Below are 22,773 nucleotides of genomic sequence, written 5' to 3'. Positions count from 1 at the left end.
TAGGTGACTTAAGGACCCAGGGGTGAGAAAGTAACAGAATCTCAAGTCCAGATTTTCAATATCTGCGATGAAGCACTTTGAAAGCCTGATGCAAGCCCGAGGACAGTCGACAGAGTCTACTAATTTTGAGTGAACTTCTTCAATATAAAATTATTACTATTTAATGGGTATGTAGCATGTCCTTTTTAGGGTCTTTTCTTCCCACTTACAATCTTTCCTCTGGAAGTTTACTTACAAATTTATTATGTTATTTTTATTATACATTAAAATACACAGTATACATACTCTATACTATTAAAAACCAGGGGAACCTGGGTGGCTCAGTGGTTGAGTGTCTGCCTTTGGCTCACATTACCCCCCTGCTCGTGCTTTCTCTCGCTGTCAAGTAAATAAAATCTTAAAAAAAAAAAAGCTAAATTTATTTTCTGGGATATTTACATTAATGAAGATCTATGCAGAGCATTTTCTCAGTGGACTTGAATTATGCAACTGGATTCCAGAATTTTCTGACAGTCATGCCAACTGCAAATGGCTTTATCTGGTATCTAAAAGAATCTATTCTTCGAGGAAGCTGATGGCACGCTGGATACATTCTTCAAGCCAACCAGAAGGGTTCAGCTGTCTTTCCTGAATGAAACATATCTGACATACGATCAGGGGACAAATCAAAGTGGAAAAAAATAATTTTAACAAGCAGAATTCATCCCAGTATTTAAACAATTAGAATTTTACTTTATTTCAGAATGTTTACAGTTGAAAAAAAAGATATTTACTAAAGCCACATTATTCATATGAACAAAACTTTTATAGCAAAACCTTGGTACATGAGCATTAATAATCTGAATACTATATGGATATAGAAGATATTTAAAAAACGGAAATGACGTATTCCAAAGGCTGTAGTAGGCACAATATATATGCTTGTACTGGGTCTGCAAGCATTATGCTAAAATTCATTACATGTGATCCGAGAAGTTGCAGATTTTTCAGCACTATGTACTGAAAAGGTACAAAGGAATATCATATTTCTCTTATGTTGAAAAAGCAGGTACTCAATACTACAAAATAGGAGCAGCAAGTCAAACCAACAAAGAATTCAGGTTTTGAAAGAAGTATTACAGCTATGGCTTTTTAACATTCATTTGTTGTTGTTGGTTTTTTTTTTTTTTTTTTTTGGAGACTGGTTAGAAGTCTGGCAAGTGAAAAAGAAAAGTCTATAATACAACATTAATGACATAATTTACAAGGCATCTGATATTCAACGGGTTCAAAATTGGGAAACAAAGAACTGAGCTTGATCTTTGAGAAAAATTTCGAGGTACTACCTACATCTGCTTCTTCCCACCCATGTTTTGGCATAAAAACCTTTCTGCAGAGAAGTAGAAGTTTTCCGTGTGACATGGCAGAAGAATATTTTAAGATTAAATCATTACAATCTACTTTCAGTGTTTGTAACTGTAAAGAAAACAAGTCTTGTAAGGACCAAGTAACTGGATATCGTCCTTGGGATGGAATTTTCTCATGTTTTATAAAAAATGGGTTGAAATATGTATTCATGCTGATGATGTATCCGTGCTGATAAAGGTGAACATTTGGTAAAAATGAGAAAAAAAAGTTAGATTTTTCAGAGCATAACTAGTACTACATCATAGAGAAATTGCCTAAAGGTAAAAATGTACATCTTAGATTCTCAGAGGTTTTATTTTCCAAGTAGCAATTAAACCTAAGTGTCAAATTGAATCATGCAGTATTTTTACCTATCAGCTACCGTGTTAATAATATCAGGGGGACAGAATACTATTTTTACCCCCTTTAAATGTGTAATGCTCACAAGTCATCATGTGGAACTCAAATCACACACAAAGGCAAATCATGAAGACACGTTAAATACTTCAAAATGCCCATGAAGACATGCCAGAAATGATGCTGTTTCTAGAACACAGAATTGTTGGAGGCCAAAACTAAAGCCGTAGGTGTTACTGCCACTTCTAGGTGTTTAATGCTGCTTTTTTTTTTTTTTTTTTAAAGTGGATGCAGGTCAGGGGGTTCGGTCTCTCTGGAGGTTAGCCCATAATTTCTGCCGGTTCAGTGACCAACTTGGATCCATCCCAGGCTGTCTTGAACTGTTCTGGAACAGGAAATTCTCTCTGGAAAAAATGCAGAAGAACGAATTTACTTAAACAGACAGATGAAAGGCTGATTCGTATCACATGGTGGACAAAGACATTTTACGGAATCCAAACCTGTGCTGTGGCGAGGTCTTCTGGGTCCCGTGGAGACTTGCATCATTGCGTGTCGGGTCTGTGACTGTCTGCTAGCATCATCATTAAAGCTAGAATCTACTAAGAACCAGGCATTCTTCTAACTACTAGATATATATGGGCTCCGTTAGTCTATAGCCCCAGAAGCTGGGTGCTCCTGAGATGCCATCTACAGGGCGCAGGTCTGAGAAGTTGAGCAGACGGCCGAAGATGGTATGGCCGTAGGCAGCCAGACCTGAAGCCAGACAGCCTCTCAACCCACTCTCCGCCACAGGCAAACTTGCACAGGATCACCTGGGGGAGCCTGTCAAAATGCAGGTTCTGACTCCAAAGATCTGGGGAAGAGAATGGCCACCTGCATTTCCAACCAGCTCCGAGGGGACACTGAGGCTGCAGACCCTAGTCACACTGACTAGAAAGGCTCTGCTCTGGTGTTCTCTGTATACTCTCCCATGAACTATGAAATTGTGCTTTGGGTTACATACCGACGTGTTACCCTGCATCCTGCCGCCTTACCCCTCCCATTGGAATAATACACGCATGAGCATCACAGAGGGAGAGAGAGGGTGGGGGTTGGCGGAGGCAGGGGGGGGGGTCAGGGGGGCGGAGCCAAAGTAAAAATAGTTTGGAATCTCTCCTCTCCCCAGAAAGTGGTTCTGCAGTCATTTAAGAATAGGGTCACCGAGGAAGCTGGGAGGCAGTCCCCTTGGCCCCGGCTTCCGGGCCCTCCTGGGATGTTATGTGCACACAGCACGGCTGAAACCCCAAGTGTCTGATAAGCTGTGTCTCTGTTCCTCCATCAGTGCGATGCCATCGTGCAGTGGAACCCACACACGAGTATGTATTTTCTTAGATGGGGGATCCACCTGCCTCTTCTGGAAGTAATCAAGGCTTGGTGCTTGCTGTCAAGTACCAGGCCAGGTAGAGAATGCCCCAGAGTGAAGGTATTTCTTTGACAGCTAACTGTACTACAGATAGCCATTCCCCATCTTTTCTGGCGGTGAAGTGATATAACATGATGACATTTTTCCCTGGGCGACGGACTTCCTTCAGGATGAGTCACGCCCGCCCCCCCCCCCCCCACCCACTTCCAGATCCATGGTAGGACCTCTGCCTGCTCCCTACTAGCTCCCACCAGAAAATGTATCAAGAGGACCATGGGATGAGGGCACAAGATAACCTACTGATGGGGGAAGACTCCTTTTGCAGCATAAAAGCTCGGGTGTTGACCCATACTCCCACCTTAGGTCAGGGCATCTAGAGCTTGGCTCTACCGTGGAATGCCCTGAGAAGCTCTACCAAGCACAGACGCCTGGGACGGCGCCCAGGGATGCCAGCTGACTTAGTCTGGAATGCTGATCCAGACCCACGGCTTCTCTCAGCTCCCATGCAGCGGAGCCTTCTGCTGGAACAGCTGCAAAGGCCAGGGACCAGCCTAACATTTGGCTCTCCCGTGCGAAGCTGCTCTGTATCAGCTCTAGCTCCTCAGTAATTTTTAGGTAGAGAAGGTGAGAGGGCTCTTCCCAAGCTCGGGGTTAGGTTCAGCAAATAGCCGCGAAGCGTGGCTCAGTGTTGGCAGACTTTTGCTTTTCGGCCTTATGTGATGGATTCTAGGCTGCATCCCGTAGCACGAGGGTAATGCTGAGGAATTTACTGACAGGTGAGAGAACATTCGAGCACGGTTGCTGTCTGCCTAAGGACGCGGATGGTGACTGGCCCCCAGGCTGATGGGGCTGCCTTCGAAGTCACTTCTCCCACCCTTCCCCGGCTCACCACCCCTTCCACAGTCAGAATCAGAGGGAATCACCTCTGGGTTTATCTGCACATCCAAGAAGGGACAGCGAGGGCGCCTGGGTGGCTCAGTGGGTTAAAGCCTCTGCCTTCAGCTCGGGTCATGATCCCAGGGTCCTGGGATCGAGCCCTACATCAGACTCTCTGCTCAGCAGGGAGCCTGCTTCCCCCTATCTCTCTGTCTACTTGTGATCTCTCTCTGTCAAATAAATAAATAAAATCTTAAAAAAAAAAAAAAAAAAAAAAGAAGGGACAGAGAGTAGGAAGCAACAATTTGCTTCCAGAGAGCCGCAGCTAGCAAGTCCGCCACCCTGCATGATGCAGAAGATGGATTCATTTGGACTTCCTTTTCTTTCTTTCTTTCTTTCTTTCTTTTTTTTTTTTGTTTGCTTTTTAAAGATTTTGTTCATTTATTTGAGAGAGCGAGAGTAGGAGAGCACAAGCGGGGGGGAAGCAGCAGAGGGAGAGGGAGAAGCAGGCTCCCCACAGGGCAGGGAGCCTGATGGGGGTCTCCACCCCAGGACCCTGGGATCATGACCTGAACCAAAGGCAGACATTTAACCCGCTGAGCCACCCAGGCGCCCCTGGACTTCCTTTTCAACGTGGGAGGGTATCTGCACGCTTCTCCTAGAAGCTGCTTTGTTGCAGGAGAGGAGGCCCAGAAAACAAGTGGTGGCCCAATGACTTAGGCTGCGGGTCTCGGAAGGGCTGGGTGGACTGCCGGCGTCCGAATCCCCCAGGATGCGTATTAAAATACCGATTCCCCAGACCCCACCCGAAGCCTCCTGAGTCCAGCCCCCAGGCAGAGACTCTGGGAGTTGGCATTTCCTCAGAGCTTCTCGGCGGGTCCTTCCGCTGAGTTTGAGAATCCCTGACCCAGGTATACCTACAGAAATAGGTCGACTTACTGTCACCCCCCTCCCTCGCATTTCTCCCTCCTGTTTGCCTCCACCGTAGCAAAGGACAATCTTCAGTCCTAAATACCGTGAACTCAGATGCGGGAGGTCCTATCTGACCCAGGCTAGCCCGTGAAGGTCAATTACGAGTACGCTGCCGGCACAATCATAAATCGAATTCCTCTCGCGCCTGCACAGCAACCCACCAACAAAGCTCCCAGGTCGGAAGTCAGGGAATCAGTCTCGGAGAACGTGACTAAGGGAGGCTCCAGAAAAGTCCTCAGCGGCTTTGAAAAGGTACTTACGTAATCCCCATCCTGAGGAATAAGGACATTCATTTCAGAAGACTTGGCACTCACGATCTCACAGCCCAGCGCGTGTTCACTGAGGTATATGTGGCAGCCTTCCGTCTTATTGATGGAAATTGTTGGCACTTTCCCCATTACCTGAAACAGGCAAAAGAACAACCTAGCATCAATGTACATAGAAACAGCCGTGTCCCGGAATAAAGCACAGTCCGCGGGCTGCCCGAGGCTCTAGGAAGACCGGGGTCGGCGCTGGAGAGGTTGGCGAGCAGCATCGTCTCCAGGCTGAACCGGTGGGTGTCATTTGGGGACAGAATGAAAGGACCACACAAAGGGATTCTCAAGCCTCAGGGTCTCTTTTCCTGAGACCAAGGGAAGGGATTAATGCGAAAACAGCAGCTAAGTGTTCAGAAAAAGTCTCACAACCCTCCAGTGGATTTGAAACATATATTTGATTTCACGGATAAAAGTAACAAGACGCATTTGCTTTTCTTTGCTGAAAATGTTAGTTCTGACAAATCTATGAATCTTGGGTTAAAACAAATCCTAATACTGTCATTTCAGAGTAAATACATTATTCTGTAATTGAGTAGATTTTTTTTTTCTTGAACCTAAATAAGAAACAGTACGATTCTTTTCATAGAAATCTTTCGCCAGATAAAAATCTCACTGGCTCAATGTGAAGCTTGAGTAAGACAATGAGTGTCTAGGTATTTTGAAATGTATTAATTGCAGGAGCCAGAAGTGGGGACTTGGTTCAGGCCACTCATTGCATGGATAAATAGGACCATAGACGAATATAGACACAGACAAAGAATAACCTCCTTTATATTGTTTACAAATATCTATGTGCTATAAAAATTCGGCCACGTTTCACATTTCTCTTTGAACAGGTTTCAGACATTTCCCTCTCCCCCAATCTCTATAGGGGCCGACTGTTCCCCCAATGACCATATTACAACTCTATGATTTTCCTTCTTGTCATGGTAATTGACGTGATAAAGACCTCTCCTCTTTCTCCCTGAAGAAAAGGCTGGTTTGCAAACCCAAGGGGCAACTGCCATTGATGGGGCAGATGATGTAAGGAATTCCTTAGGGGGAGTCTAGCCAGGTTGCCACAGTTCTCTGTTTTCTCCTCTCTCCATAGAAACTGGACACTGAGTTAGAAATGAGCCCCAGGGCACCCCCCCCCCCCACCAAAAAAAAAGGCAAAGGTGGTTCAAGGTCAGGTAAGCCCAGGGCTTTGCCATAAATACACTACTACAGTAATAATACATGTATCTGTATTTCAAGAATGTGTCAGCAGTAATGTTTTGGTAATTTCTAGATTTGTTTATCTTAGAGTGATGAAGAGCATCTACACGCTGCCCAGGGCGGTACGGGGAGCGAGGCAAGACGAGAGAAAGGATAAACTGCCTTGGGTGATTTGTTCGTGAGGCAGAATGGGGACACGTGAGGCAAGTGCAGGATGCTAATACACTTTATTTATATTTATATACTGCTATGCTTTATTAAAAATGCTTCAATACCCCACGGATCTGAAAGTCTGAAAAAGCAACAGCAGACCTTAAAACATCGCCCTGATATGGTGAGAATGGTCTTGCCCATGGCATTTCGGTCAATGCTGCATGAGATGAGCTTGTCTCTTTGCCCCTGGTGGTCTGGAAACACTCTGAGAACAGAGCTGGTTTCTTGTCAAGAAAACTGGGCCAAAGAGTATCTCCTCTACTGAGTGACAGGTGATGTGTGACCTTGTCCAAGCCAATGCTCTAGCATGTAATACGTTTCTGGATTAGTTAGGGTTTTCAGAAATTTGTTTCTCTATAACAAGTTATTTTTAGGGGATGCCTGGGTGGCTCAGTTGGTTAAGCGTCTGCCTTCAGCTCAGGTCATGATCCCAGGGTCCTGGGATGGAGTCCTGTGTTGGGCTCCCTGCTCGGCGGGGAGTCTGCTGCTTCCTCTCCCTCTGCTGCTCACCCTGTTTGTGCTTTCTCTCTCTGTGTCAAATAAATAAATACATCTTTTAAAAAAGGGTTTTTTTTAAAAGATTTTATTTTTAAGTAACTTGACACACAACGTGGGGCTCGAACCCACAACCTTATGATCAAAAGTCGCATGCTCCAACGACTGAGCCAGCCAGGCACCCCTATTTCTCTATAAAAATTTAAAGAATTTCCATGTTATGCTTAGTCTCTTCTCTCCCTCATAATTTGTCCTTTTTTTGAGGGTAGTTTGCCAAAAACAGAATAACTGGCTCAAATCATGTGAACTTGGGTGCATGCCCTTTTTCTCCTTTCAATCTTTTAAGTAACTGAGGTAAAATCTGCAAACATAAAATTCACTTTTTTCCCCCTTAAAGATTTTATTTATTTAATTGAGAGAGTGAGCAAGCAAGTAGGAGCAGGGGAGGGGCGAGGGGGCAAGGGGAGGGGCAGAGGCAGAAGCAGGCTCCCTGCTCTGCCGATGAGGAGGGGCTCGATCCCAGGACCCTGGGATCATGACCTGAGCAGAAGGCAGATGCTTAACCAACTGAGCCACCCGGGCGCCCCTACAATTCACTTGTTCTACGTGTATAATTTAATGACACTTAGAGGTTTACAGAGCTGTGAAGCTATCCCTGTGGTTCTAGAATATTTCCATCACTCCCCAGATATCCCTACTGCCCACTTACAGTCAATACCTGTCCTCACCCCCGGGGGCAAACACTGGTTTCTGTTGTGTGCAGCCCTTTTGAAACAATGTATTAAATGTCTTAAATAGGCAATGAACTTCCCTGGGTTTGAACACCCAAAACCTTGAAAAGCATTCAAGAAAATACCTCTCTCATCTCTGAACCCTGCTGTCAAGTTCCCATCCCTCTTGGACAGATAACCACGGCATATCCTTCCAGACTGTTTTTTATTTATTTATTTATATTATTATTTTTTTAACCAGATTGTTTTTAGAACACATGCCCATATCCTTAAGAAAATTAGGATGTCTTTCGAACTTATATGTATGTTAAACAGCTTTATCAGAGTTTAACATTTTGGCTTATTGGCCTTTTTTTTAGGACAATTATCTTACAGCACGGTTGAGTCCTCCCTGTACCATCCAGCGCCTCATTCCCTCCCTTCTACCCCCCCCAGATGAAACCGCTTTTCTGAATTTTGCACTGACCATTCGCACCAGGACTACTCCTGAGTCAGGTGACCTGGAGCCCTCATAAGCGTATTTTCTTTCTTTTTAAGTTTTTATTTAAATTGCAGTTAGTTAACATACAGCATGATATTAGTTCGGTTCCTCACAAATATACTTAACAGGTGTGTATTGTTTTGCATGTTTTCAATCTTTATATAAAGGGACACATTGTCTAGTGCCTGCCATTCTGTCATCCGTCTTCATTGCTCGGTGCTGCTTTTTGAGATCTACCTATTTTTATTCATATAACTACAGTCATTTTTGTACATAAAACTAGTTATTTTATCTTATTTATTTCTTTTTTAGAGCAAGAACATGCAAGTGGGGGGCAGGAGGGGCAGAGGGAGAGGGAGAATCTTTTTTATTTTTTTTTTTAAGGATTTTATTTATTTATTCATGAGAGACAGAGAGAGAGAGAAAGTGAGGCAGAGGGAGAAGCAGGCTCCCCGCTGAGCAGGGATCCCGATGCAGGACTCGACCCCAGGACCCCGGGACCATGACCTGAGCGAAGGTAGATGCTTAACCATCTGAGCCACTCAGGTGTCCAGAGAGGGAGAATCCGATGCGGGGCTTGATCTCCCGACCCTGAGCCAAAACTGAGTTGGATGCTTAACCAACTAAGCCACCCAGGTGCCCCTCTTCTTAGATCGCTTTTAAAAATGGTTACATGGTAACTATTTTTGTCTAGAATTCAGGAATTTAGAATTTTTAAGTAGACATAGCTTTTTGGATAATTTCTATTACTTCTCAATTTAGAATTATTTCTCCCTCCAGAAATCTGATGAATATTTAGAACTGTTTTCTTCTATTTCTGTATAGCTTCATGTTTTGTACGTCATTCCATTGTTTTTTTTTTTTTAAGGATTTTATTTATTTATTTGACAGACAGAGATCACAAGTAGGCAGAGAGGCGGGCAGAAAGAGAGAGGGGGAAGCAGGCTCCCTGCTGAGCAGAGAGCCCGATTCGGGGCTCGATCCCACGACCTTGGGATCATGACCTGAGCTGAAGGCAGAAGCTTTAACCCACTGAGCCACCCAGGCGCCCCATTCAATTGGTTTTTAATTTTGAACGTGATATATTTTCATTGAAAAATGCTGACTCCTGGGGCACCTGGATGGATCACGTGACAGTATTTCCAGGATACTTTTCACCTGGCTAAACAAACAGGTGTTCTCACCTCAGTCACAGAATATGATTTCTGTGACTTTGCTGGCGGGGTGAGGGGAATGTTGGTTAAAAATAATGTGAAGTGGGAGAAAGCATGGATGTTTGATGCAGGAACTTCCAGTATCCAAAAGAGTTCTTCAGAAATTGTGGCCTCATTATTAGGTTTATGTGAGCCGTATTTCTCCTTGAGGAATTGGACTTTTTCTGATGAGTGACGTCCTTAAAATTTTCATGCATGATACTCCGGGAGAAGCAAGACTGTCCAATTAGTGGATATATGTGGTTGGCAGAAACGCTAAGTTGGGAGCTGGTACTACGGAACACAAGCTTCATGAGGACGATGATTTTTGTCTCGTTTGCTTCCTGCCCTTTGTAGAGATGAGAGCAGGACCCCGCACATCAGCTGTGTTCAGTAAACATCTGGCAAATGAACGACCGAGGGCGTGCTCTATGCTACGGGTCACATTTTAGGACCTAAAGCAGGAGCCCAGGATGGTCGAGTTTCCCCTGTTTCCACGGCGAAGACAACGATATGGTAAAGGCCTGGGCGGGCTTGCTTGGCTACCCTCTCCCAAAGCGGCTCTCTGTGCAGGACGGGGATTTGTGAAGCAGTGGGAGCAGAACGGTTAGGGGGCAGGGCACTTACACCGATGCGCCGCAGAGAACATAAGCAACTGGGATGGGAAAGCGTCACAGGTCCCCACAGAACCTGTGCGGCAAGACCACTGGGAATTTGGGCTGCAGAGGACTGAGACCCCCCCCCCCACCCCAGCTAACCCTGTGTTTCAGGGCAGGGAACTCGGGGTCAGAGGTGAAGCCAGCCGCCCAAGTGTGCGTGGTGGGTGAGGACAGAGCTGGGGCTCGCCTGCCCAGTGCGTTAACCAGACACACAAACCAACGTCTTAACTAGCAGTGAGTGAAATGTAAAATGTCCACTCGAGCGCACTCTAGTTAAAAGCCCAATGAAACAAGAGGGAAAGATCTATAAAACCAGAATCCAGTTTTCACCAACGTTATCAGGAAACATGGCATCATAAGGGGTTAATTAACAATACGAAGAGAGGAGCACCCGACTGACTCAGTGGGTAGAGCACGGGACTCTTGATCTCGGGGTTGTGAGTTCGAGTCTCACGGTGGGTAGAGAGATGACTTAAAAAAAAAAATCTTAAAAAAAGAAAAAAAAATAGTACGAAGAGAGGGTAATCAAAGGTGGAAGTTGGAGTTGGCCAAAGGCAGGAGGTCCTTTGGCGTTTGGCATATTGTAAACTCCCACTGGGTTAAATCAAAACTAACCAAAGGAGTGCACGTTTTTCCCTAGTTTGCACGTTCAATTCCAAACCTACTTTCCAGGTTGTTGGTCTGATTATCTCACTGACTTCAGAAAAACTCTTCCTCCTCCTTACCCAGAGCCAATGCTCCCTGAGCAAAGAAAATTCTCTTCGGGATGGTGCTGTTAGGCTGGGAGCATCTCTTAGTATCTGTGTTCGTTCATTAGTTGATGCCTCCCAATCACCACCTCCCCAAACATTTATTGGACACCGGCTGTGTGCAGGGGCGCTGTGCCAGTTTCTGGGGCCGTAAAGACGAATTATGTGCCCCTGAAATAGTAAACGGTAAATAGCGACAGCGGTGCAAGATAGGATGTGTTGTAAAAGACGGAAGAAGAGGAATTAACAGTGTCCAAGAGAGGACCGGATGACAGAGCTGTGTCTGATGGGAGGGGAAGAGGAACTCTCTAGGTGGACATGGCCAGCCCTGTGCAGGCAGTTGGATGGTCTGAATAAAGCTGCAAAGGGGGCATAAAGCAGGGCTGAAAAGGCCACTTATAGGGGGGCGCCTGAGTGGCTCAGTTGGCTGAGCGTCTGACTCTTGGTTTTTGCTCAGGTCATGGTATCAGGGCTGTGAGATCGAGCCCCGCGTCAGGCTCATGCTCAGCAGACACTCTCCTTAAGATTCTCTCTCTCTGCCCCTCCCCCAACTCGCTTGTGAGGAAATAAATAAATAAAAATAAATAAATAAAATCTTTGGAAGGAAAGAAAAGGCCCCGTACCTGCATTTGAATATCCTTGGAATTAATCACTTCCACAATGCCTACCACGTTGTCAAACACGAGGCCGAACTTCTTACAGTTGTCTAGGAAAAACAAAACAAAGCGAAGCTCCATTCAACGCCCACAGCATGTTTATGCAAAGTGACCACAGTGACCAGAGGGGCCCACAGTGACCACCCGTGCCCCCTCCGCCCCCCCACATGCTGCCATACCAATTGTAATGGAGTTGATTTTTCCTTTTATCCGCAGAGTGGACTTGTTGCATTTGAAAATGTAAGCCACTTGTTTCAGTTCCGTCTCTGAAATCACCAGGTCATTCCTGTCCTCTTGGTACTCCTAAAATGAAAACACACGCAAATACTGAATCTAAGGACGTATAGACGGATGGGGTCCCTGACATGCTGAAATTACCATGTGGTTCAACACTCATTACAGCTTTTCGGTATGTTCTTTCCAAATCACTTTTTTTTTTTTTTTTTTAAACAGAGCAAACCCCAGGTCTTCCTCTGTTAGTGTAATGATGGGGATGGACGGAACCACGGCCTAGAAGGGGGTCAGGGTCCATCTGCAAACAGTCAAATATCAGGCACCGGGGCTGGCGGCGGGGGGGGTGTGTGGGAGCTTTCCGTTAAGTCTCTACGCTGAATCTGGACTTCACGCTGCCGCTTCAAAAACAAGCTGGCCAAATAGGCTGGGACGATGGCGGTGTAAGCCCGTGTGTACTGTCACCCCAAGACAACCTTCCCGGGGACTCTGGTCCTCCACCTTTGGGGAAGCTCCCCAGACTGGCAGGAGGCACCAGCTTTCATGCACATTTGAAGTGTCTCGGTCCTGTTCGCACAAAGGTTGTAAGTGCTGAGTGGTGCGGTAGGTTGCGTTATTTCTTTGTCAGTGGGACAGACATCCTCCAACCAGAATGGGGCACAGGTTAGAAGTTTATGGAAAGAGTGATCAAGTAGAGACAGAAATAGAAAAGTGGGTGCCAGGCTGAGGTGAGGAGGGAACAAGGAGTGGTTACTTGAGGGGCACAAGGGTCCCGTTTTATATGATGGGAGGAGTTCTCTGGCCGGACGGGCTGATGGCCGTACAGCCATGTCAATGCACTTCATGTCCAAGGTCATACAGCCATGTCAATCAATGCACTTCATGTCCAAGGTCATTAGATACACTTAGATGTTAAGATGGCAAATGATACGTTCCGTGATTTTACCACAATTTAAAAAATAATTTTAAAACACTGTGGAAAACAATGTACAAAAAATAAGCAAAAAACACCAAAAACAAGTCGATGGAAGCTTTCAGAAATGCCCTGGTTTCTACTGTAGCCGGTGGCTTGTGTCTTTTGTCACGTCTCTCAGAAACCCTTAAGACCTCAGTCAACGGTTCAGCCTCGGTAACCCTTCCACCTTAGTCCATGGTTTAGCAATGGTCCTTTCCCTGGAGCGTGTCGGGAATAAAGAAGAAAGGGCTTCACTCACTACTCTCCACTTCTTTCCTTCCAACTCGAACACAGGAGCATGCTTCTGAGAAGAATGAGAGTGGGGGGCCCTGGGGCCTGGAGCGTGGCTTTTGGTAGGAGATGGAGTTTGTCCTCCTTGAGCCCGTAGACTGGGATTCTTGTACGTCTTCTGGTCATCTGTGACGTGCCGGAGCCCTGGGAAGGTAACACATAGCCACGTGTCTTTGTATTTTATGCAAAGGGAAATGCCCCTCACTCCTTAGATGAATGTGATGCAAAAAGCACAAGGAATTTTGATAATTTCATAACAGTCTAGTGTTCTCTCAAGGTTAATGACAGGCAGAGTCCAAGACCTTATAAACGTAGTATTAATTAGAAGCACTGTAAACATTTTTTTAAATTGGAAGAAGCTCTTCTTTAAGGAGATGACAGATAAAAATCCTACAAAAAGCAAGGCACACAGACAAAAGGGATGGCATGATTTACTTCTTTTCTCATGGCTAAATCATTCCCCAGGCATAGCCTGAAAGGATACGGCCTCCCAGCAAGTATACATCAGAGTATGGAATTGAATTTAGGGTTATGAATCCATTCCCTTACTTTGCAGATAAGGGAACAGCCCAGCCAGTTGGAGCTAGAGAAAAATTTAGAATTTGGGCCTCTTAGCTCCTAGCCCAGTGCACAAGGACAACTGTGAAATAACTCCTATTACCTGTCTAAAGCAAAAATGCATTTGTATAAACCTTACTGTATAGAATGCATGTACATCCTGACACATTTTAAATGTTGTATGATTTAAAACAAAACTGTTCACGGTGAGAACAGAAGTACTTTAGTGATATAATTATTTGGCAAGCCTGTACACTGCTTGAGGACAGAGATGTGATTGTTTGACATTTTATTTCACTCTATCTTAATGCCTTGGTTGTAGATGGGGCTGGAGCGTTGGAGGCCTAAGTGGTGATGCAGTGCAGTGGTCCACTTAGAACCCAGAGTCTCTGAGTTCTTCTTGCTGGTCCATGCAACAGTCCACTGAGCCCATCTGCCTCAAGAAGAAGAAGGCTGCAGGCTTCTGCTTTCCCAGCAGCAGCTCCCTGTGTGTTGGGGGCGGGGATGGAATGATGCATTATGGGCTCCGGGGATCTGTGTGCCTGGAGCCAGAGGGAGACAGCATCAAGGTCCAGTTTTCTCACCTTTTGTAATTCCTTCTCCTTGGTTAAGCTGGGCAAATAGAGCAGAGCGTGAAGGGGAGGGCTCCTCTCTTTTGCCTTCATTCTCAAAGACTGGCGGTGGCCCGGGGGGAGGGGGAGGAGGAGGGGGCGGAGGAAGGCCAGGCCCAGGAGAGAGGACTGACAATGCGGATGCTGTCGAGGCTACTGGACCCTGTGGGAGAGAGAAAACGAGAAGCGTTGCCTTCGGACTGATGCCCGCACTTGAGAGCTGGGATTTTGCTAACGTCACTCAGAACCTGTTACCGGTGAGGAAGTGGGGTTCAACATTCACAAACGGGCACTGAGGGGGCACATCTGCGCATCCTGGGTCTGTGTGGGAGCTCTGGGACCCAGGTGGGGATCTACCCTGGGAGTGGAGCATGACTGAGCGGTACAGCCCTGTTGGTGGAAACGGGGTTCATGCTGCCAACGCAGGGGCAAACCAAGCCTCATTCCCAGGACGTGAAACAAACCAGCCTTGGCCAATTGAGAATTGTAAGAAAAATGTAGTCCAACTGATAAGAGGATCTGACTTTCTGGGCCACTGGGAACTGCAAACACCAATGAGAGAGAGAGAGAGTAGTGGAAAATACTCAGTGGTTATTAGGTGTTTTTGAAACCTTTTGGAGCAGCCCAAGAATGAGACACTTCAACTCTTTCTCTGGAGCTCATTTTTTAATGCCTCAAACTGACCTTTAAGGAAGCGCCTCGTACGACCTGGACGCCCATCAGATCTGAAGGTGATCAGCGTCCAGGACCCACCTGACGGCTTCATTCATCTGATGCTGACAGTGAACTGACTAGAACCCGAATCCTTTCTGAGCAAGAGCTATGCTTACTCTCAGTTTTGCTGCTGTGTGAAATTCAAATTTTTAAAAAATATATTTAATTATTTTAGAGAGAGAGAGAGGGAGAGCATGAGCAGGGGAAGGAGCACAGGGAGATAATCTCCAGCAGACTCCCTGCTGAGCGTGGAGCCCGACACGGGTGCTAGTGGGGCTCGGTCCCACGACCCTGAGATCACGACCTGAGCCCAAACCAAGAGTTGGATGCCTGACCGACTGAGCCACCCAGATGTCCCATGAAATTCAAATACTGCTTTCAGTATGAAGTTCTAATAAAGTTTACATGACAGTAAATGGTGCTAGACGACAGAGGAACTTAAAACAAGTAGGATAGAAGCACACATATGCCAAAACTTGGGTGAAACAGCATTTTACTTTATAAACCTGAAGTAGAACAGTAGACCTATGATAAGGAATTATAAGTTAGATCAATTAAAAAATGGTCAGGAAAATTAGGGGCACCTGGGAGGCTCAGTTGGTTAAGTGTCTGACTTAAAAAAAATTTTTTTTAAAGATTTTATTTATTTATTTGACGGACAGAGAGTTCACAAGTAGGCAGAGAGGCAGGCAGAGAGAGAGAGAGGGAAGCAGGCTCCCCGCTGAGCAGAGAGCCCAATGTGGGGCTCGATCCCAGGACCCTGAGATCATGACCTGAGCCAAAGGCAGAGGCTCAACCCACTGAGCCACCCAGGCACCCCCAAATGTCTGACTCTTGGTTTTGGCTAAGGTTATGATCTCAGGATCGTGAGATGGAGTCCCACGTCAGGCTCTGTGCTCAGGAGGAAGTCTGCTTGTGCGTGCGCGTGCTCTCTCTCTCAAATAAATACAAATCTTTCAACAACAGTCAGGAAAATTAAAAAAATTCAGAGTGACGGAAAGGTGGTTTAGGCTCATATATTTCCAATACCAAGTACAAAATATAAAACATGTAAGTGCTAAATATTAACAAAGACAGCATATTCTTCATTTGCATGAATAACTCAGTATTCTAAAATATCAATATCGGGAAGTTTTAATCTCTAGTAGTTTCCAGTTGAAATTTTAAAAAGTGCTATTTTCAAAGTACTTATTTAATCCTTATTGAGTGTAGAATTACTCTAAAGATAAAAGAGTCTTCTCTTCCTCTGAATGCGTATCTTAAAAATGGAGTAGGCTGGAGGTCTCGTCTCCCGAAGTGATAATTTGTGATGTTTTCTTGTTTCTAGGAAGACCAGCCTGACTCCAACAGGATCCTTGGGTCATGCAGAGAACCGCTACCCAATTCCTGAGACTGGCCGATTTTTTTTTTTTTTTTCTTTTTAAAGTCTCTTAAATGTTCACTGTTATGTTGCTGGGGTGAAATTTGAGAATTTGCTCTGAATCATGAACAGCGTATAATCTAAGTTTCGCACACCAAACAGTGTTCTGGCGCTCCGTTCCAGATGCTAGGAACCCCCAAATATTACTTTTACCCCTAAACACGTAATACAGGGAGTGAAAGGCCAGACCCTGTCTTTCACACCTGAAACACCACAGCTTTCGAGTCCTCCTATTTTGAGGAAAGGAGAGAGGATCCTGGCTTCTGTATCTTAGAATGATTGGGATGGTGCCCTGTTCTGAGAATTCAGAGTCTCTTTCCAAGAGCCATTAAGGGACACTGAAACCAATATGCCCCATATTCAACTTTCTGGAACTTCGATACCTTCAGAGGGCAGACCCGGGAACCAAACAAAGGATTTACTACAACAACGGTTGGATATAAAAGCCAAAAATGAAGAGAACTCAGGAGCAGCTGAAACTCTCCACTGATTGTTCGTAGCTTCTGGCACATTCCTGCTGCAGGCCCAGTAAGGGCACAAAATGAGGCTCTGGTTTCCAAGCGGCTTAACAGTGAGTGCTCAGCCTCTCCCTGCAGACAGCATCCTCAAAAGCAAACGGGTTAGCCCTTCCCTTGACAGGACTCCGGGGGCTGTCCCTTGCAGTGCAACCCGTCTTTGCCTCTTCCTCCTTTCCTCCTCCCCGCCCTGGATATCCCAGCACAGGGTACCAGAGACGTCTGCATTCTCCCGAGGGCCAGCCACACCCACTGCAATCACAGCCCAGCACGAATCTTCAGACATGGAAAGAGAGGGAAGATGGTCGGGGAGGGAGCCAAGAATTCTGGAAAGTCCCATGTGTGCCAAGTGCTGATTGTTTCCATTCATTTAACAGATATTTAATGCTCAGAATAGGACAGGCCCTATGCCAGAGGCTCCCAAACCTGTGTGAACATTCGAATCATTGAGGGGATTCGTTAGAAATTTGAAAGCCCAGCCCTCATCCCAGAAATGCGCTCTGGGAAGGTGCGACACGGGCATCGGTATCGTTTGAAGCTCCCGAGGTGATTCCAATAGGCAGTCAAGTGTGGGAAGAATCATTCCAGGCCACGTGCTGAGATTAATCTTAGTCCTCATGATAATTTTTACTAGGACTGTCTTGAAATCCCTATTTAACTGAAGACAAAGCAGGAAATGAGGAAGACTGACCCAACGGTAAACGGCCAGTAAATGGCAGAGACAGAATTCGAGCACATATCTGCTTGATTCCAAAGCCTTCTTCAGCAAAATCCTGTATATTATTTTCAGGATTAAAGAAAAAAAAGTCACTAGTGTAATTAAAGAACCAGAGACATAGGCTACCTCAGCACATACGTAGTGTGCTGCTCTTGGGCCTTTGGCTCGAAGACACATGACGGAAGTATGGGGGGTGTTGTCATAACCGGGTTAATTTTTATCTCCACTATGCCTTGCTCTGTTCCTCTAATGCCCCAGTGGCTGGCCGAGCCCCTGTAGCCAACTCTGGAACCAGGACCCCATATCCTATGGAGACACAGGAAGTCTTGGTCGTTGAAACCCACATCTCAGCATCAAGTCATTCTTGGTCCGGGTTTGTTGTGACTCTGTGCCCTTGGTTCGAGAAACTGGCCTCTTGCCTTATTCACCCTTCCCGAGTACCTGGTTCCATTAATGAGGAATTTGCACATATCAACTACTTTGATATGTTGATGAACCAAGTCTCAAATAACTTAGAGCCCCAGACTGGAAACAAATGAAAACACATTTTACTAAAGTCATGGTTAACAATGACCCGCAACTTAAAAAAAAAAAAAGAAAAGCAGCATATTTTTTTCAATGGCCATATTCAAGGTGCAAAAGTTTGCCTCTGTTGCAGCAAGAGCACAGCACAAAACCTAGAAATGCTGGTTTTTGAGAGCTATCAAGATTAATGTTGAGAGCAGATGTTTGATTCATACTTTTTTGGGGGGATGGACAAAGGCTATCTGTGAATCTCTTCCTCTAAATTAATTTCAACTGTCCTGGGAACAGCTGCCTCCTCTGATTTTAAATATATGAACTATAAAATAATGAAACCATTGTATGCAGCATGCGGAAGGCTTGTAATGTTTTGAATATAGATGCCGTATATATAACATGCAATATAGTTATGTACTAATATACACTGAATTTTTTTTCATTAAATGTTACTTGAAATTAGCTACTAATCATTTTATTACTTTAGAATTTAGATTTTATTCTGCAGAAGAAACTACTCCTGGTTCTTAAATGAAACCTCCTTATTGTTTTGCTGGTGGCAATTACGGATGTCATTAACAACCCATTTTTATCCCCAATGACAAACCATTGCCGTAGTGATCTAGTTAGTTAGGTTATAGTCTAGCTTTGGATCTACATAACTTACAAAAAAGACTCCACTCCGATTATCCATTCTGCTAAATTTGTAGAAAGTGGGTCTAATGGGGTACTTTTAGACAGAGGTTTTCTATCTTTGTGAAAAATTAGGCAAAAAAGTGAAACATAGCTGCTTAAGTAAAAAAAAAAACAAAAACAAAAAACCAAAACCACCAACATCATCTCTGTTTGTCTGTTTCTTAGCCCTAAGTTTTCCATCTAAGATTTCTCTGCTTAATAATTGATTTGCTTGGGGACGCCTGGGTGGCTCAGTTGGTTGGGAATATGCCTTCAGCTCAGGTCATGATCTCAGGGTCCTGGGATCGAGTCCCGCATTGGGCTCCCTGCTCAGCGCCAAGTCTGCTTCCCCCTCTGCCCCTCCCCCTACTCATGTTTTCTCTCTCTCTCTCAAGTAAATAAATAAAACCTTTAAAAGTAAATAAATAAATAATTTATATAAAATAACGAATTTGGAAATTTTCAAATCTTACACTTTAAATTCTAAGATTTTTCAAAGCCTACAATAATGGTAGCAGATGATTCGGTCTCCACAGAACCTAACTCTGTAACGGATAGATTGAAAGTGAATTAGGCTGAGTAGGCTCATCTGTCAGTCCACTCAGCACACACTTCCCGAGTGCCTCCTTGCAAGGAACTGGGTATACGGTGAAGTCAGTATACACCCTGTTATGAAGAAACACGTAATCTAGCAGGGGTGTCCCATGCACAAGTTAGTAATCACAGATGACGCAGCTTGATACGGGCCATGCGTAACAGGAACTGGGGTGTGAAAGGCACAAACGAGGGCATGACCAACTCTCCCCAGGACAGTGCGGTTAGGGGAGCCAGAGAAGGGCTGTTGTGGCCTATGCCTGGGCTGCACCATCCAATGTGTGGGAGAGGATAGGGTCCTATAAAGAGAGATGCCGAGGGAGAAACGTACATGCAGATAATGTTAAAGTGGGTAACATCCACCTTTAAGAATGGGTCAGCCAACCTACCTCTTGGCCTGTTGGCCTTTTACCAGTTTTTAAAAAAGCAGAGACCAAGAAAATAAAAATACCATGCAAAAGACTCTTGGAACCAGTGGACTGTATCCCATACAACACAGTTTCTGCTACAATGTCTCCTCTATGAAACTAGCTTAGTGATAGTAATAATTTGAGCCACCTGTCTGGACAAGTATTTGTGAAGATCACAGATAAAGCTACAAAATGAAACATCTGCCATGCAGTGGTACTATTTATGCCTCCCCCCTCCCTTGCCAGCCATCCTTGCCTTATGGCCCCCACCCCAGATCCCCTTCACACTTACACACAGATAGCTGCCTTCTGATTCTTGGTCAGATTCCTTCTCTAGTTGTCCACCTTGGAGCCAATCTGACCCATCCATCCCCTGGTTTACAGTTAGTGACCTCTAGGTAGTAGTGACAATGTACATGTGTCTAATTACGCATTTCAGAAGCAGTTTAAAAATCGCAAAGCCATTTTTGTCACAAATACGCTTGTATTAACGTGCTACAGTTGCGGGAATTCAAATTGTTTTACAACTGAAATTTTTGTTCAAATGCTGTTTGTTAATTTCCTAATATAGCAACTAAAATTCAAAGGTGATGGGATGCCTGTGTGGCTCATTTGGTTAAGCATCTGGTCATGACCTTGGAGTTCTGGAATGGAGCCATGTTGGGCTCCCTGCTCAGGGGGGAGCCTGCTTCTCCCTCTGCTCCTCACCCCCCCGTTTGTGCCCTTGCTCGCTCTCTCTCTCAAATTAATAAAATCTTAATAAAATAAAACAAAATAAAATAAAGTAAGATACGAGGGTGAAGAACCACTCATATACCACAATAGGAGGGAGGGGTTAAATGAAGGAACTACCAGTTTCAGAACTAAAGACTTTCTATACACATGACCAACTGTTCTTGTCGCAAAAAAATACTTCACAAATTCACGATTTAGGGTTTGTTTATATTTTAGAATCAAAACTAATTTCTTTCGATTTTTTGCAAGATGTACTTTGACCAAGAACTTAGTGAAATTGATACATTTCCAAATTTGTCAATTTCTATAAGTGCTTGTGAATTTTACTTTCATATTTATATCACGCTTTTATTGGCAAGACAACTATAATCAAGAAAAAAGATTGCACATAAACTAACAGATGATCATCCTGCACAACATAAGTAGAAGCCAAAGGGAATTATGACTTTCGCCTCTATTTTCTTATTTTTATCACTTCCTATAATTCTGAGACTTCTTCTGCCAATGAAAACAAAGTTTCTGGGGGCCCTTCCAAGAAAACAGTTAAAAATATGACAATGAAGTGCTGTATAATATTTTAAGCATATGTTTATTAATAATTTTTTAAAAAGTCAATTTTGGGGCTATTTCCTATTTCATCTTTGGTAACAGAACACTACTTGAGTTTTAGGGATGAAATACAAAGATGGCCCCACAACTCTGAAGAAAACGCGGGGCCTGTTTTGATCACTTTTCTTGAGGCAAGGTTCCAAACACCTTCATCTCAAGAAGCACAGAAGGGTCATGAAAATACATCGCATGGTTTCGTCAATGACTTCTGATGGTCTCCGTCTTGCCCACCCTTCCAACCTCACGGGATCTCTCATCATTCCTTTGATGACCTGGAGGGATGTGAGCTATGGAAGCCGATGAACAAGAAACAGAACAAGAAAGTCCCTTCAGAAAAGGAGTAATAGTGTTAAGTTGGAACACAGCCTGGGAATGACATGCACAGTCTGTATTAGTTTGTGGAAACCAGTAACTTATGGTTTTTATGCCCGTTGTTCTCCTAACTTACGTATCCGGATGTGGCCCTTCAAAAAGGGGATGATTTCTGTTTTACACGTGCCAAGCAGAAATGCTTAGTGAAAGGAGACCAAGCCTTCAGAGCAGCAGAGTCTAGAAGGATCTATTGAGCACCAGCTAATTTGCTCGAGTGATGCAGCTATTTTGCATAAATTGTCTTGGTAAGCAGCCTTAATTATTAGTTTGCCCTTGCTTTGCTACTGCTATCTGGAACAAATCTGGCATTTCCAGATTGTCTTGTCTTGTTGTTTGCCAGCACTGGCAGCTTGAAAATATAATTTCTCATTAAAAAAAAAAAAAAAAAAAGGAAAGATAAATTTTCCATGGGAACATTTTCCAGAGTTAAAGATAGCAGAGTATACCCATCAAAGAGGCAAACTATAGATAGCCAATAGTTATAGGAAGACCGAGAGTGACATGTGGCTTGAATTATCTGTTCAACTATTTCATTTGGCCAGAAAATCCCAGATCTGAACTCTCATCGAATTAAAGTGTTTGCTTTTCTTTTAGATGTTAGGGTCTTAATGAAATGATTATATTTCTTATAACTTCTTATATTTCTTAAATTTCTTAAATTTATATAAATTTCTTATATTTCTTAAATTTCTTATACTTCTATATCAAGCATATATTATATGCTTGGTAAATGATGGGGTGAGGGAAATAAGGGCTGCTAGAAAGATGATTGACGTTTGGCTCTATGAAAGAGTTAAAAAAAAAAAAATAGAAGCTCTAGCATCTCCTGAACTTTATCGTTGAAACACACGAAGAGTAACTTTTGTCTCAACCGCAGGCTCCAAAATTCACAGGGAAGTTTAATTGGTGCTCAGGTCTGGGAAGAGGTCTGTGGGGAGCTCAGCCTTGCATCAAGAGATGCAACCCAGACCAGTGGACTGTGGTCTGGGCGGGGCTCCGTGCTACATCTGCTACATTCCGGGCAGGGTTTGTCCTACCTGCACCTTCCTCCCTTCCCTTAAGAAACCCTTCTGGCTTCATCTAATATTAGCGTGCATTTACTGAGTTTACACCAGCTGGGAATTAGTGGCGAGCAGGTGGCAAGGGACAGGTGCAGGCGAGG

General features: G+C 44.4%; 1 protein-coding gene across 3 annotated transcripts in view; it reads right to left on the bottom strand.

Annotated features, from left to right (window-relative positions):
• Positions 1-704: 704 nt before the first annotated feature.
• The window catches only part of CAP2 (cyclase associated actin cytoskeleton regulatory protein 2), a 132,082-nt gene continuing 110,013 nt past the window's right edge, over positions 705-22,773 (bottom strand). For all 3 annotated transcript variants that reach the window (XM_080806357.1, XM_080806359.1, XM_080806358.1), the window contains exons 8-13: positions 14,304-14,493; positions 13,130-13,305; positions 11,864-11,987; positions 11,652-11,734; positions 5,254-5,394; positions 705-2,147 (exon numbers count right to left, since the gene is read on the bottom strand). In XM_080806357.1, the coding sequence (XP_080662483.1) occupies positions 2,064-2,147; positions 5,254-5,394; positions 11,652-11,734; positions 11,864-11,987; positions 13,130-13,305; positions 14,304-14,493 (798 nt within the window). In that variant the 3' untranslated portion in view covers positions 705-2,063. The remainder of the gene's footprint in view (positions 2,148-5,253; positions 5,395-11,651; positions 11,735-11,863; positions 11,988-13,129; positions 13,306-14,303; positions 14,494-22,773) is intronic.

This window comes from Martes martes (assembly GCF_963455335.1).
Source record: "Martes martes genome assembly, chromosome: 6".
NCBI lineage: Eukaryota > Metazoa > Chordata > Mammalia > Carnivora > Mustelidae > Martes > Martes martes.
The sequence above is the reverse complement of the archived record's forward strand: the minus strand, read 5'-3'. Positions and strand labels throughout refer to the sequence as shown.